Source organism: Vulpes vulpes, chromosome 11 (genome assembly GCF_048418805.1).
Source record: "Vulpes vulpes isolate BD-2025 chromosome 11, VulVul3, whole genome shotgun sequence".
NCBI lineage: Eukaryota > Metazoa > Chordata > Mammalia > Carnivora > Canidae > Vulpes > Vulpes vulpes.
In genome coordinates this window covers 95,085,671-95,103,264 of record NC_132790.1, presented here as the reverse complement: position 1 = coordinate 95,103,264, position 17,594 = coordinate 95,085,671, and the positions used below count along the sequence as shown (strand labels likewise).

The 17,594-nt window shown below is 37.0% G+C and overlaps 1 protein-coding gene and 1 long non-coding RNA gene across 2 annotated transcripts in view; one reads left to right on the top strand and one right to left on the bottom strand.

The window, feature by feature from the left end:
- Window positions 1-4,516: 4,516 nt before the first annotated feature.
- Window positions 4,517-17,594, bottom strand: part of LOC112932786 (uncharacterized) — a 38,517-nt gene continuing 25,439 nt past the window's right edge. Inside the window, exon 4 of the long non-coding RNA XR_011995308.1 lies at window positions 4,517-6,049. This is a non-coding gene — a long non-coding RNA (uncharacterized lncRNA). The remainder of the gene's footprint in view (window positions 6,050-17,594) is intronic.
- Window positions 7,786-17,594, top strand: part of ANKUB1 (ankyrin repeat and ubiquitin domain containing 1) — a 28,716-nt gene continuing 18,907 nt past the window's right edge. The window contains 2 exon segments of the mRNA XM_026015752.2: window positions 7,786-8,012; window positions 9,360-9,502. Of these exon segments, the coding sequence (XP_025871537.2) occupies window positions 7,919-8,012; window positions 9,360-9,502 (237 nt within the window). The 5' untranslated portion in view covers window positions 7,786-7,918.

The following is a 17,594-nucleotide window of genomic DNA, read 5'->3' as shown; positions in this document are numbered from 1 at the left end:
AGAAACCTTCCTAGTATCCCTCAGCTATGACATTAGGCAGACTAGTGCTTTTCAAAGATGATTACACATAGGAACACCTGGGCATTTGCTGAAATACAAATGCTGACTCAATAGGTCTCTGGTGGAGCCTGAGACTCCGAAGTTTCAGCCAAGTACCCAGGTAATGCTGTGATCTGCAGACCAAACTTGTAAATCATCTGTTCCTTTTACAGATTAAGTCCATCTCTTTAATCTATTGTTTCTTTTCATGTGTTTCTTTGCTAAATAGTAAGTTCAAGAAACTGTAATATCTGATTTTTAATTCCCTCTTTGGTTGACCCAAGAGGGTATCCCTTACTTTTTTGCAAACTATGCTATGCACTTACAAAGATATATTATAATGAACTCAACATATCTAGGTGTTTTAGGATTGTCCAAACCTGCATGATTTCTTTTCCAGTTAAAATTAAAATAACAATAAATTACTTTTAAAAAACTAACTAAAACTGTACTTTAAATGAATCAGGAATAATATGAGGACAATATTGAGAATTAAGAATTCTACTTCCTTTTTTCAAACCTATTTTGATTCTCAAAAAACTGGCCTATTGCAAAAAGGTCCAACCTGGCACTACAGACAAATGCTTTTTTGAGAAAGGTTACCAAGAACTACTCAGAAGTGGGAGACAACACAGTAAATCATCACACCTAATTTATATTCAAAATAGAGACTACTAGTTCTTAAACTTTCCATAGGTTAAGAAATGTGAAGCAAGGTTGGTGGTCAAAATAAGCTTGCATCTTTCATTTGCTAAAAATTATTTTTTAATAAATCTAACTTTTAAAATTTCATGAATTTTTAACTGAAAGTAGCTCACTTTATGTTTACTACTCTACAAATGAAAAATGCTTAAAGATATCAATCATATCTCAATAGATTGTTTTGTTTATATATTTTATCATTTTCAAGAAAATTAGGGATTGCAAGATTGAAATCACGGTTTTGTAGGACTATTTCTTGTGGAAGTTTAAAGTATAATTTTCCTCTGATTTTCTTTATGTTAAATTTGGAAGGAGTTGACTCAAACTCTCCTTCTCTTTACAATTACTTTTTAAAAAATCTCCAAAGAGCTTTTAGTTCCTTGCTATTTAGAATATGGTCCAGGGAGTTTGTTAGAACTGAAATCTCAGTCCCCACCTTATAACTACTCTGTTAGCAGGGCACCTGGGTGGCTCAGTGGTTGAGAATCTGCCTTTGGCTCAGGTGGTGATCCCAGGGGCCTGGAATCAAGTCCCCTATCAGGCTCCCCACAGGGAACTTACTTCTTCTGCCTATGTCTCTGCCTCTTTCACTGTGTCTCTCATGAATAAATAAATAAAATCTAAAAAACAAAAAAAACTACTCTGCTAGAATCCACATTAAAAGGCTCATCAGGTGATTCAAATGCATATTTAGGCTTTCTTAGATGAAAACAACAGAACTCTATGACAAATTTTTAAAGTCATAAAAATAAAAGCATAATTGTATATTAAAAAGAGATGCTACAATGAGACACGACCTTGTCAGGATGACTAGTATCATAAAAGACAAGCAATAACTGTCAGCAAGGATGTAGAGAAAAGGAATGTCTTTTGTTGGTGGTATGTAAATTGCTGTTGGTAGAAATATAAATTGGTGCAACCACTGTGGAAAACAGTATTTTTTAAAAATTAAAAATAAAATTATCATATGATCCAGTAATTCCACTACTGTGTATTTACCCAAAGAAAATGAAAACACTAATTCAAAGAGATATATGCACTCCTATGTTCACTGTAGCATTATTTACAATAGTCAAGTATGGAAACAAGCCAAGTGCCCATCAACAGATGAATAAAGAAAATGTGGTATCTATGATGGTATATATATATATATATATATATATGATGTGTGTATAAATATATGTATATTCAAACACATAAATACAATGAAATATTATTCAGCCATAGAAAAGAATGAAATCTTGACATTTGTGATAACATGGATAAACCTAGAGGGTATTATGATAAGTGAAGTTAGACAAAGAAAAATAAATACCATATGATTTCACTTATATGTGAAATCCAAAAACAAGAAAGACAAAACAAATGAACAAACAAACCAAATAGACTCAAATATAGAGAACAACCTAGTGATTTCCAGAGGAGAGGTGGGTAGGGGGATGGGTGAAATAGGTAAAGAGAATTAAGAGGTACAAACTTCCAAATATAAAATAAAAGTCACAGAGATAAAAGTATAGCATAAGGAATATACTCAATAATATTGTGAAAATGTGTATGGTGACTACACATTACAGTGAGCATTGAGTAATGTATAGAATTGTCAAATCCCTATGTCATACATCTGAAACTAATATAATATCATGTCAACGAACCTTTGATTAAAAAAAAAAAAACATATTCCATCAGTTCTCTCTTAACATATCACCAATGAGCATTTTTCATACCAAAGCATATGCTCCTAAGGAAATTAAAGGACCATCAATCATCAATCATTCAGTATTCCTTTACAGTATTACTTACCATGTGACATAAAGTTCTATTTCTTCTTGTTTTGTATATATCATATAGCATGTATGACATGTATCAGTATATCATAAATCAGTAAATATTTTTAAATCAATGATAACATGTGATTATTTCAGAGTTTTTAAAAGGAACCTAAACTAAGGGGTTAAATTGTAATAGGGAGAATGCCATAACTCTAAATGCAGAAATAAGAATCAAGTAACTAACTGATTTCCATCTATGAAATATATGAGAGATCCGAGGACTAAAATATTAGTCACTGATTGTGACATGGTTGTTTCCTTTTTCACCGCAGTACAGATCATACATAACATTTTTTTCTTGCTCTTTCTATCCCTGACATGTGTCATCTTCCTATTTACTTGTTTTCTCTGTATTTAACCTAATTCTTTCATACCATTATTCCTAACAAACGCTTCCTTTCCTATTTCGCTAGATTTGTCTTTACCTTTTCCATGCTTATCCCTACTATCTGACCATTCTCTTTAAACAAAGCTTAGTTACTTATTGTTTATGAATTACTCTCTTTGTCTCTTCCCACCATTCCTTACCTACTCTGAACCTTTCCTCTACTCCAAACACATGTACACATTCAGGAAGCTCCATGTTTAGTCACTGCAGTGACCCTGCAGAGAACAGTGCCTGGTACATAGTAAAAGCTCAGTGTATATGTACTGAATGACTAAAATGAACAATATATCTTTATGTAAGACCAAACATCTCTTCACTTCCAGGCCATCTATTTTGTTTGTACATCTTGTATCACACTTTATCCTATAATACAGTTCTTGGTCCAGATATGTTGGACACCTACCATTTTCCATACTCATGGGAAATCCCTTAAGGTCACATTCATCACCAAATCTTCCAAAGACCTAGCATATTCCATTGCATGTACGAAGCCCTCAGTAGGCTAACTAAATTAATTAAAAACTCCTAGCCAAAAAATCCCACAAAAAAACAAAAAACCTCAAAAAGAGCTTCTAGATGCTAAAGCAAGCTATTCCGTGATTGCAACTAAGAAAATTTTCAAGTTTCTGCTTCATCAGTTCAAGCTGTCCCTAGATTACTAAGAGAGCTTCTTTTTATAAAAAAATTATTTATTTATTTATTTATTCATGAGAGACACAGAGAGATAGAGAGAGATGCAGAGACATAGGCAGAGGGAGAAGCAGGCTCCATGCAAGGAGCCCGATGTGGGACTTGATCCCGGATCTCCAGAATCAGCCCCTGGGCTGGAGGTGGCACTAAACCTCTGAGCCACTCAGGCTGCCCCGAGAGCTTCAAGTCTACTTATCATTTCATTATTACAAGGTAACTTTTAATGATATCAATCTACAATAATCTAGCTTGTTTATTCACACTGCAAAGCACTGACAACTGGGGATACAAAGGTGATTAAGATACTGCCTCTCCATCCATAGTCCATTCTGACTATGAAGAAGCTCATAGTCTAATGGGAGAGGCTGACACTGACATAATACATGGAATGCAGTAGAAAAGATCCAATAGTTTAAAAATGTATGATACAGTGAAGGAATAGAAGTCAAAAAAAAAAAAAAGAGAGAGAGAGAGAGAGAGAGAGAAGAGAGAGAGAGAGAGAGAGAGGTCAACTTTCCTGGGGAGATGAAGAAGGCCTTTTGAAAGGACTCAGTTGGACTTTTTTTTTTTTTCATTTTACTGTATTTTATCTAATTTAATTTGTTGAGTGGTAACGCTTTCACATGGTTCAAAATTAGAAAAGAATAAAAAGGTAATACACACAACAACAAATGCTGATGAGGATGTGGAGCAATCAGAAGTCTCATTCATTGCTGGTAGGAATGCAAAATGGTCAGTCACTCTGAAAGATAGTTAAGCAGTTTCTTACAAAACTAAACATACTCTTATCATACCATCCAGCAATTGTGCTCCAGGGTATTTACCCAAATTAACTGAAAACTTACATCCACACAAAAACCTACACATGGATGTTTATAGCAACTTTATTCATAATTACCAAAACTTGGAAGCAACCAGGATATCCTTTAGTAAGCGAATGGATAAATAAACTGTGGTACATCCAACAATGGAATATTATTCCATACTAAAAAGAAATAAGCTATGAAGTAATTAAAAGACACAGAAGAACCTTAAATTCATATTACTGAGTGAAAGAAGAATATCTGAAAAGGATGCATACTGTATGATTCCAACTATCTGACATTCTGGAAAAGACAAACCCATGGAGACAGTAAAAAGATGAGTGGTTACCAGAGGGTAGGGGAGAAAAAAGGGATAAATTAGCTGAGCACACAGGATTTTAGGGCAATTACTCTATTCCATATGATACTATACCAGTGGATACATGTCATTATGCATTTGTCAAAACCCATAAAATGTATAACACCAAGAGTGTACCCTAATTTAAAGTAGGGACTTTGGATAATGATGATGTGTCAGTGTAGATTAATCAGTTGTAATGAATGTACCATTTAGTTTGGGATTTTGATGGGGGAGGCTCTAATGTGGGGGCAGGAGGTATACAGGTACAGGAGAACTCTATATATGTTCTGCTTAATTTTGTTATAAATCTAAAAGTTCTGTTAAAAAAAAAAAAAAGACAATACGGTGAAAAGTATTGTTCTCATCCTTGACCCTTGGCTGCTCAAGTCTTCTCTCTACAGACACCAATGATTCTAGTTTCCTGAGTATAATTCCAGGAATTTTGAGGTCGATGCAAACTATCTATATTGTATATCATGTCTATAGATATGATTTCCCTCTTTCTTCCTCAAACTGTAGTATATGACACATTCTGTTTTGCACCTTACTTTTTTTTACCTAATCATATGCCTTGGAGATTTTTCCATATTGGTACATGGTTTATTTCTCTTGCCAAAACATTTTGGCTAATATCTTGGCAACAACATTAAACAATTGTGCCGGGATCCCTGGGTGGCGCAGTGGTTTGGCGCCTGCCTTTGGCCCAGGGTGCGATCCTGGAGACCTGGGATCGAATCCCACATTGGGCTCCCGGTGCATGGAGCCTGCTTCTCCCTCTGCCTACGTCTCTGCCTCTCTCTCTCTCTCTCTGTGACTATCATAAAAACAAAAACAAAAAACAACTGTGCTGATAATGGATATCCTTATCTTTTTCCAAAGGAAGATGAACCTTAAAAGATAAATATGAATTAGAACTCTTCTGATTTTAAGTAATAGAAACCAATTAAAGCATGCTTAAGCAAAATTGAGGAGGGGGAGAAATGTATTATATAGAGAGAAGGTGTCTCACAATTCAAGGGCAACAGAAACTATGGGAGTGCCCTCTATGTCCTGTGCTCCTCTTCGTATGTCTGTTTCATTCTTTCTTCTTAGCTTTCTCTGCCACTCAGTCACGTTAGAGGAAGAAGATGATTCACTCACAGTCACTAAGTTGCATGTTACAGATCAAACCACAAAGTCATATTTTCCTTCAGGCCAGAGAGAAAAGATTCTAACAGTTTCATTCTGGTCCAAATAACTGTAATGATAAGAAAAGGGTCATATTACAAACATCACTGCTGAGGACAGAGGTAAGGAAGAAATACTTAACATAATTTTGAGCTGGGCATTTACTCTAAAGGCAAGTAACTACAGCCTACAAAAATATACATGTATAAATAAACATGTATTTCAGGAAGCGACAAAACACTTGGTTGTGATTTCTTAAAGCATATGAGCTTCTTTAAGATCTTCTGCCTTAGATTGGTTTCTCTGTAAGCAAAGCCTGAGACAGGGATTGGGATGTATGTCGCTTACTGAGGGAATGCACAAGAAAAACTAGTCTGGAAGAGAGTTCGGCAGAGTTGGGAAGAAGAAAAAGCGAGGAAGAATGTAGTCTCAGGTAAAGTCCAGCCAGAGCCTTATCTACAAGAATCCTTTGCAGTTTTCACTCCTGATGAGAAGCCAGGCCTTTTATAGTCCCTTTGCCATCAGTTATTGAGGGGGGCGCCCGGCTTTTTTTCTCAAGCTCCCAATTCCCAATTGAGGGCAATTCCTTGGAGAAGGGGCTTTAGCTATGAGCTTTCACCAGCCAACAGTCACAGCAGCTTGAGGGGTGACACCAAAGCAGCATCAACTACACACCATGTTAATAGACTTTCTATGAAAACGTTGACAACATAAAAAGATATCATGAAGTTGCAACACTTGAAAAATATGATGTAAAAAGAGCTCTGCAATGAAAACCGTTTGCCCTTTTCAGGTTTTCCATTTTTTCAAATTTCTTGTTGTTGGAACTCAAGTTGGAAATTGGAACAGAAGCAACCTACAGGTTAACATTTACTGGGCACCAATCACATGACTCACATTGTGCTAAGTGCTGTTAATAATAATAAGAAATGCAAGATGAGGATTCTGTTAGATGATGAGGAATTTGAGGAAGAAGACAAGATTTACAAACACAAATGAATAATCAGACATAACAGCACTAAACAAAATGTATCACCCTGGGAGAGACTTACTCAGAATTAAGTTCCAGTACATGCTTACTCTATAAACTTGAGTAATGGTGCTTAATATCTTTGCTCAGTTATTGAGCAGAGTTTGAAATGTTTTCCACCAATGCTAAGGGAAGTTGAAGAAGATAACAATGGTAAATTGCTGTAAACAACATAAAGGCAAGGACTAAAACACATATCAACTATACCGTGTTGTTATTGGGTAGATTCTATTACACAGAGACGGAAAGGGGAAACCACAGTCATTTGCCTACGCATTCATCTCCAAGTGGGCATTGTTCTGTACCCGGTAGCAGGATTAGAAATACCGCCAGGGAACAAGTACACAGAGTTGTTATGGAAACCAGAATGCTTCAGCTCAGAGTTATTTACAGAGAACTTTCAGGATTACCACATTCAATATAATCAAATCTGTTTTGCTTCACTGTGCGCCAGTATATCCCAATCACATATCTATTTTGAAGGGTCCTTCAATCAGAGCTGCACTTGAGTGAATACAGATTCAAGAGTCTGTGGTTGGTGGTCACATCACAAAAGTGTAATTTATGTGTGGCATTTCTGTAATACATGTTTGGTGCTTGTTCACACTTGCCCCAACCATTGTCAAGTTTGCTGGCTCCTGTACTATAGGAACAAGGTGGCTGTTGACTGCCATTGGCAGAGATACATTTCCTCCAATACAGCTGCTGTCTGTGTTGCCCAATACTCAGACAGCAGGACTTGTCTCTTCACATTCTCTCAGCTCAACTTTCAAGCTAGATAGTAACAGCTGCCTCTGGCCATCATTTTTGTCCTTAATTGTGAATTGGGTTTTTTCCAGCTATCCAATTCTTTGGAAAAAAAGTTGCAGGGTTGGGTTTTTTGTTTGTTTTGTTTTGCTTGCTGAGAGAATGAGGATTTTCATAGCCTTTGAGGGATCTTTTGAACCATTTGATGTTTCAGCAGATGAAACTGTGGAGGCTGTCAAGCTGATAATAAAGGTAGGTACTTTGTCCCTAAGCCACTAAGATGTATACTAATTTTAACTATGCAGTGGCCTTACACTGTACATGAGGTAGAGATACATTTTCAGCAAACCGGGAACTAAAACTATTTGAAAAGATCACTATTTGCTTACACAACAGTTTGATAAGAAGATAGCAACTATGGAGGTATTAGGATGCAAACTGAGTCAGTAAATTCTCAGGAAAAAAAAAATGTTTGACTTCTCTTTATGAAATGTGTGGGTTGTTTCACTGACAAGATAGTATTAGGGCAATTCTTCACAAAAGGACAAAAACAGGACATTAACTCTAAACTATATAAATAGAGCATGCCAGTTGTCAGATAGATGGCATGTTTGGTGAGCAAGCAACTATAAAGATCCAAAGGATTTTGGAGGTGGAGAGGACTTTAAACAACCTCTGAGCTACAGACTCATTTTGCATCCAGGGAAACTGAAGCTTAAAGAGGTTGACCGTCTTATCTACAGTTACAGAACCAGAGTAAGAAATAATTTGGATTCAGTAGCTTTCTCATAAATTTTTAGAAATATTCCCTCTACAATGGGCAATTAAGACAAATATTTAGGTTTTGACTATCAAATGCATTTGATTTGGAGATGATCATTCCCATTTGCTAAGGTGCATTTGTTGAATCACACTTACATGATATGTAGTAGATCACTGTGATTACTGAAATAGATCTTCTAACACAGAGGCTCTTAACCTTTCTGTGTCATGAATCCCTTTGGCAGTCTGGTGAAAGCCTATGGACTCCCCAGAATGTCTTTTTTTCCCCCAGAATGTCTTTAAATGCACATAGTAAAATATATACAAAGAAAGGCTATATTGAAATATAATTTCAAACATTAAAAAACAAATTCGTGATATAGTGACACATGGGCTTCTCTAGTAATAGTATCACATTTTAGCAATGCATCTAATAACTGTTGTAATTTCACAGTAGTAATTCAGTATAGTATTTTGAGATTTCTGCAACAACTATAATGTGAAATGAAAATATGTCATCTTTACAGGTGACAAAGCCATAGGTATAGCCAAATACTGCTTCTTTAGTTTGTTGCCTACATACATAATTGAAAGAAAATCTTAATTTCATTTAGAATTAATAAAAACAAAATATAGTTTTTTTCCCATTTAAATTTTATCCATAAACATTTGGAGATGCCTACCGGCTTCAAGTTAAGAACCCATCTAATACTTCTTCATTTGTCCAAAACAATTTTATAGTGCTCAGTGGGGAAAAAAAATGTAAAAGAAAAGAGATTATATTGCTGGCCTAGAAATGTTGAGATATACTGTTTTCATAATATGCTATTGATTTTTAAAGATTATTTCCACATTCCTCTCTCTGAAGATGAACATGGCAGGTGGTATCTGGAGCTGATGTATGCTGGAGCAGCTCTAAAGGACAGCTGGAGTCTTGCTGATGTTGGAATATCTCTTGGCTCAACTCTCAAATGCTTTGTTAAGGTATGATGATCAGAATAACAATTGTCCCAGATATCTACCTCATTTTGAATAACATTGTGGATAATTCAACAAAACTCATTTCATAACTTAGGATGAAGTTTTCTTTTCTTGCCTTCTCCTCTCCTCTGTTTGTCTAACTGGCCTTATACACGATTTCCACTGTATGGGGAAATAAGGTGTGGAGACTGGATGGAGTTACCCCTGTTTACTTATTTCCTAATCTATCCCCCTTGTTGACCCAAACAGTCATTCCAGAACATCCCACAAACCAATACTGGAATGAGGGCAAGGGATGGATCTGGAATATTGATATAGAAGGAAAATTTGATCACTTCCTTGGGTCTACAATGAATTAAGGGCAGGGGAGTAAGGAGAGGGAAGAAATTCTCAGTAACAAGAATGATTCAAGATTTATTATTCGGGAATCTAGTTTATTTGCAGTTGTTTAGAGCTTTCATGTGTGCTCTGATCCCTTTATCCAATTGCTGCCTTATTTTAGAAACTCGCTAACTGAAAACAATACCAACCAATAAAACCCAAAAGGCTTTAGTTTGCACCCTACTTGCAATTCTGTATCAGTTGCTTTTCTTATTTATTGTTTCTCTTCTTGTGCCATTGTTACTATAGTGATCAATATATCATATTAGCCCAGTGCTTTATTTCTGTCAAATGCATCTAAAACATGCTCGTTGTTTTTTTTTTTTTTTTAAGATTTTATTTATTTATTCATGAGAGACACACGGGGGGTGGGGGGGGCGGGCAGAGACATAGGCACAGAGAGAAGCAGGCTTCATGCAGGGAGCCGGATGCGGGACTCAATACTAGGACTCCAGGATCACACCCTGGGCTGAAGGCAAACGCTCAACCACTGAGCCACCCAGGCATCCCAAAGTCAATGTTTTTAAAAAAATCTAAAATATTTATCACTAACTAGTAAAAAACAGGAACACCCCAAAAATTGGCATTGCAGGATCCTATTTAAGTAAGAAAAAATAATATATTTGTATGTGTGTTTTTAATGTTTTGTGAGCATTTATTCATGTCTTATTGTTATATTCTTGAAGAATGTTTAGTTATCAAAAAGATAAATAAAAAACAACTCTGATTTCTCCTTTTCTTCTCTGACACTAAAAAAATTATAATACTCTTTCAGGCAGGCTGAATTCCATCTCATTTCTTTTTTTTTTTTTTCCCCATTTCATTTCTTAAATGTCTTTCTTATGTTTTTAAATATATTTATAAACTCTGTTTTTGGTACTCTATGGGCTAAACCATTTAAAACATCTTGGAATTTCCCAGCCAATAATGATGTTTGAGACTTTCTTGTTTGCTTACTTGGAGATAGTGGTATAAGTTTATTACTAATATTTGAGTTGCTGGAGGAATCTGATTGAACCACAGCTATTCAGGGATGTAAATAATGTGTGTAATAGTATGAATAGGATACTATTATTTAACTCAGCCCTGGCTTTATTTTCCTTATTTAAAAAAAAAATCTAACTTTTATTTATTTCTGACTAGGAAGTACATTCACATGGAGACAAAAGATATAAAAAGTATATACAGTAAAAAGTCTTCCTCCCACCTCTGGCCCCCGGGGTTCCCTCCCCAGACGCAACCTATTTCATAGTTTTACTTACAAAAATATTTCATAAATTCTGCCAATAAAGCATCATCCATCACAGTGGTGCAAGCTGTCTTTTCACTGAACTCTGATCTTTCCCTGGAGTTTAAACTGCTAATGGAAAAAATAGAGTATAGAGGCAAAATGAGTTTACCAAAGAGAGACAGAATATAATTATGCATCACAGGATTGGCCAACGCATATGGTTTAAATAAAAACTCCCAAGTTCCATGGAAATCTTACTGATACTAATCTTCACCTTCTCCAGTAGAATCACATTTAGAGAATTTCATATGACTGGTTCTAAGAAAAACAGTATCTTAAATCTGAAGGCCTAAAACAGTATCCTGCGAAGACCATAAATATTAGTTTTCATCCTGACTTAGTTCCTGTTTAGATTAAATGATAAAAGAGGCCTATTTCAAAAGTCATACTACTAGCAGTGTATGGATAATAATAGCCCCAAATGAGCTTCCAACAACAAAAATACTTCATGAAAATATCCCATGCCTCAGAGAATGCAGTCAGACCAGTTCTAAGCTGTCTAATCTATTTTAGGTAACAAAAGGCTGCATTCTAAGTCATGTTGTTGCTTTATTGCATAATTAGACGTATACAAATTTAACTAGTATCTTTCCTATTTAACTATGCTACTTCATGCAATTAGATCTACCTTCTGAGAATTTTGGAAAGCTAGTCTCTTCATTTATTTTGGAACAACTTAGACATATCAAGATGTAAACCAAATGCTTTTGCAAAGTTAAAAAATTCACCAAGTAAGCAATTTTCTTTAAAAAAAAAAAAAATACAAGTGGAGGGGTGCCTGGGTGGCTCAGTCAGTTAAGTGTCTATCTTCGGCTCAGGTCATGATCCTAGGGTCCTGGGATTGAGCCCTGCATAGGGTTCCCTGCTCCCAGTGGAGTCTGCCTCTCTCTCTCTCTCATTCTTTCTCTCATTCTCTCTCTCTCTCCCTGCCCTTGCCCCCCTGTCATGTGCTCTCTCTCAAACAAATAAATAAAATCTTTTTAAAAAATACAAGTACATATTATATATGAAATAAATAAAAAATATTTTATTTCTTTACTGTGCTTATATTTTGTATGAATTACAAAGTGTTCCTTGTGTGAAAAGAGGGAAAGATTTTAGATAAATTAAGAGGTGATCTGCACCTAAATACATTTTTTAAATAGTCAATATATTCTCCAGTTCCCCTGCCTAGGTTTAATAGGTAATGGTATTAGCCTTTTAATGGTAATGTAGGCACATTTGGAAAAGTGAATGGAGGCAGGGGCAATATGAGATGCGTGGGGAAGGAATATTGCATTAATTTTTCCTTCTTAGGGGGATAGTTCCTATAGAAACCATTAGAAAAAAAAGAAACCATAAGACATATCTTCTATAGGATATATATCCAAGTTCTATTAACATAGGAATCAATCCTGCCCATTCATTGCTGCTGAGCTACAGGTCGCAGTGTTCCCTTAAACCATGGCATGATGCAATGGAAAGGCCTGGCTTACTGCTGGGCATGCAGTAGTGCTATCACATTTGCCTCCTTCATTCTAACCAGTGTTATTGCAGAAACCATTTCTTGAGCTTTTCCCACTGTTGGCACCCAGTGCCTAAATAGTACCTGCTATATAGGAGGCTCTCCATAAATATGTGATAAATAAATAAGTTGCAAAGGCTTGGGTGGTAAATTTTGAAAATTAACAAGATATATGATTGGGCACCTGAGTGGCTCAGTTGGTTAAGCATCTGTCTTCAGCTCAGGTCATGATCCCAGGGTCCTGGAATCAAGCCCCATGGCAGGCTCCCTGCTCAGCAGAGAGCCTGCTTCTCCCTCTCCTGCTCCGCCTGCTTGTGCGTGTGCTCTCTCTCTCTCATTCTCTCTCTCTGTCAAATAAATAAATAAAATCTTTTTTTTTTTAAAGAAGGTATATAATTGTTATCAGAAACATCATAGCAAGGTATTGAGATTCATTTCAGGGTTTGGATTCCCTCCCTTACCATGCCATCTCTCCTCCCTCTCTACCCCCAAGGCAAGGTGCTCCTGCATCCTTGCGCTTTTTCCTATCCAGCATCAGGGTTCTTAAGTGCAAGCAGCAGAAATGAACCCTGGATAATTAAAACAGAAAATAAACATATTGAAAGGCTACTAGGTAGTTCACAGACTTGAGAGGAAGACAAGAGGACTGGGTTCAGAGAGTATGTAGCCAGAAACAATGTCTTAATCATGCCCCAGAACTAGTCCAGGAATGCCACCACTGCAGCCACCTCTGAGCCCTCAAAGCGGGCACCAGGTACTGCCACCAGTCCTGCTGCCAGACCAGCAATGCTTCAGATCTGCCACTGCCAGGGAGGATGCCCTGTGTCTGCTACCTCTCTGCCTTACTGGCTCCTAATCAAACTAGGGCTGGATGGGTAGGCCTGATTGGGAGCACTCTGGTCACATGTCCAGGCCCTGCTGCAAAGGGGGCTAACAAGTAAATCTCACAGGTCATGCCTTTAAAGTGTGAGGTGGGGTGTGCCTGGATGGTTCAGTCACTTTTAAGTGTCTGATTCTTAATTTCAGCTCAGGTCATGATTTCGGGGTCATAAGATCAAACCCTGTATGGGGCCCTGCGCTAGGCATGGAATCTGCTTGGGATTCTCTCTCTCCCTTTCCCTCTGCCACTTCTCTCTCATCTCTCTCTCTCTCAAAAAAAATAATAAAACAAAATAAATTGTGAGGTGGGCTCAGTCTCTCTAACACTCCTGAGTTCCTTGCCTCCTCCTTCTCTCACTATCTGAGGTTAAACTTAGTTAATCCTTTCTGGCATCTTTGGAATGTTCTTTTATGGTGAGAGATTGGGTTAATTGAGGTAGTATTGAGTAGATGTCTATTAGACAAGTTGGAGATGCTTAAATGATATTAGAAGGTCTATAATTGACTCAGAATAATATACCTTTAGGAGATCCCTGGGTGGCTCAGCAGTTTAGCGCCTGCCTTTGGCCCAGGGCGTGATCCTGGAGTCCCATGTCGGGCTCACAGTATGGAGCCTGCTTCTCCCTCTGCCTGTGTCTCTGCCTCTCTCTCCCTATGTCTATCATGAATTTAAAAATAATAATAATATACCTTTAGCTTTTTAAAGGCACCAGTAATGCATAAACACCAAAGTCCAGTAGACACATAATATGTGACTTTAGATTTTAAATATATTTTATACACACACATAAAAAAAAGTATAAATATGCTTCCTAAAAATCTAAAATTTAGGGATACCTGGATGGCCCAGTGGTTGAGCATCTGCCTTTGGCTTAGGGTGTGATCCCAGGGTCCTGGGATGGAGTCCTGCATTCGGCTCCCCATGGGAAGCCCCTTCTCCCTCTGCCTGTGTCTCTGCCTCTCTGTCTCTGTGTATCTCATGAATAAATAAATAAAAACTTTTTTTAAAAATGTATAATTTAGGGGTACCTGGGTGGCTCAGGCAGTTGGGCATCTGACTCTTGATTTCAGCTCAGGTCATGATCTCAGGATCATGAGATCAAGCCCGGTATCAGGCTCTGTGCTGGGCATGGAGCCTGCTTGGGATTCTCTCCCTGTTCCACTGCCCCTCCTGCCACCACTCATGTGGGCTCTCTCTCAAAAAAAGAAAAGAAAGAAGAAAAATGTATAATTTACAAATGAGGGATGCCTAGCTGGCTTAGTTGGAGGAGCGTGTGACTCTTGATCTTGGAGTCATGAGTTCAAGCCTCACGCAGGGTATAGAGATTACTTATATTTAAAAAAAAAAAAAACAACTAAAAAATAAAAGAATAATTTACAAATAAAAACATGTTTCTAAAAAAATGGCTATCTTTTCTAAGATGAGCCATAGAAATAGTATGTAAAAAAAGTGTCTGAATTCAATGTCCTAGAATCCAAGTATAACCTCTCCAGGATGACTTTTATACAAAAGAAATTTATGAGGTCAAGATGTTCATGAAGATACCTCAATTTGAATTCATTCAGTGCAACAAAAACAAACATTATTTCCTCATTTCATCTACTCTGGAATAATTGGGGCAAGTTTCTACTTACTTAGTTCTTCAACTCCAGGACAGCAAAATATAAAAAAGCAGAACTTGCGAAAACTGTATAGCAGTGTTCAAAATTTTCATTAACTCCTGTTTTCTTTCCATCTGTTTCTCTTTAGCTTTTCCTATTTTATTGTTAATGCACATGTATCTATTTACAGTGAGTTTGGATGTGGTTTATTAAAACAAAAGTGGAATTCTTACCATGAAATAGGTCTATGTATTTGTTTTTATTGAAAAGTAAGGGATCCCTGGGTGGCGCAGCGGTTTGGCGCCTGCCTTTGGCCCAGGGCGCGATCCTGGAGACCCGAGATCGAATCCCACATCAGGCTCCCGGTGCATGGAGCCTGCTTCTCCCTCTGCCTGTGTCTCTGCCTCTCTCTCTCTCTCTCTCTCTGTGACTATCATAAATAAATAAAAAAATTAAAAAAAAAAAAAAAAGTAAGACAGGGCAGCCTGGGTGGCTCAGTGGTTTAGCGCCGCCTTCGGCCCAGGGCGTGATCCTGGAGTCCTAGGATCGAGTCCCACGTTGGGCTCCCTGCATGGAGCCTGCTTTTCCCTCTGCCTCTCTCTCTCTCTCTCTCTCTCTCTCTCTCTGTCTCTCTCATGATTGAATAAATAAAAAAAAATTTTTAAAAAGTAAGGCGTTTTGTATGTACCTCCTACCATGGTATCTTGGTTTATTTGTAAAGGGGAAAATCTAATTTTACATATGTTCAACAATGATTTGTGATAGTATTGTTTATATAATAACATCCAACTTCCTTGAGTATAACTACACTCTAAATATTCCCTTATTTAGAATATTTGAGGAGGGATATCAAGAGAGATGCCTTTGCTTACATAGATAATGTGAGTTGACAAGTTGCTGTTATCTCCATCCACCTGATCCCTCTCCAAATAACCAACATGAAGAAGGGTCTCCAGTTCATATGCCTCAGTAGAACTTCAAATGAGTTTTCTCACAAAAAGAAGGTTTATGAAATGGTTTTTCATAGTTGTGTGTTTTTTTGTTTTTTGTTTTTACATGAGCTGTTTGGGTTCACATAAGGGTCAGAAATGCATTCTTGCCATAATGTTCTACATGATAGACTCATAGAAGTGCCTTCTTTTTATGGTGTTCTACAAAACAGACTCATTAACTTTGTCATTATTTCTAACCGGTACTTCTAAATTGATACAGTCCATCAAAATCTCACTGGTAAAAAGACATATTAAGCATGGCAGGATGCTCCAGTGTTAGTGCTATAGGAGGCCATGCATTCAGCTCTTCTCTGCTCTGGATAAATAGTGTCAAAATAGTAGAAAGAGGACTATGTTCAAGATACATCATGAATTAAATGGATGTGGGAAGTTCTTGGGAGCTAAAAAAAAAAAAGAATAAACTCTGTAGGTGCTAATTTTCTTGCAACTTAAGAACCTAGATTCATTAATAACTAATGTATTTTCTTACCTGCACTTTTTGATTTTCATCTAAACATTGCCATATATTTTGCAATTCTCCTTTATCTCGTTTCAGAACTTTTTGTATACCTAGGTTATAGATATTCACGTTTATTAATATTCTGAAAAGCTCCTTTTTAACTTACTTCTCTATCATCATGTAGTTGCTAGTTTGCTATTAAGAGTGACTTGGCCTTTGTTACTCGGTTGCACATTACATATTTGATTTTAAGTATAAATTAGTATCTGTACCAGATTAGTACCTTGTTAGCCCTAACAAGAAATAAGAGTAACCATGAAAGAAATAAGGAAAAACTATTGTCTAAAATATAATTTGTCTCTCTTACCTCCTTTTTATTGTTTTATTTTTTTAAAAAAATTTATTTATTTATTCATGAGAGACACAGAAAGAGAGGCAGAGACATAGGCAAAGAGAGAAGCAGGCTCCCTGTGGGATGCAGGATTCGATCTCAGGACCCCAGGATTATGACCTTAGCTAAAGGCAGATGCTCAACCACTGAGCCACCCAGGTGCTCCTTTATTCAGTTTTCATAAAAATTTCTTCCTGCCTATAAATATCACATGGATTAGGCTGGACTTTAATGAAGCCATAAGAAAGCATAAGTATGTTGCAAGGGCAAAGGTGAATCCTATGTCCTTTCAATTTTTATTGAGTGAGTTCATGAGAAGCTATTGAGAACAACCGTTCTAAGTACTTTAGACTCAGGAAGCAGAGGGCCGAACCTGCTTTTGGTGATTTGAGTTACTGAAATGGGCCCCAGATCAAAGCATCACAGCCTAAACGTACATCAGTAACATTCATTACTTTTTAAAGGCTCTAAGAGATCTGTGTGTTGATTATATCATGGCAATATGTGATCTGGGAAGAGGGGAATGAAATTAATGTATTATAGGCCTAAGAAAGGGAGGGGGCTCCTGGGGAATCTGGAGGCAAATTTTGACAGG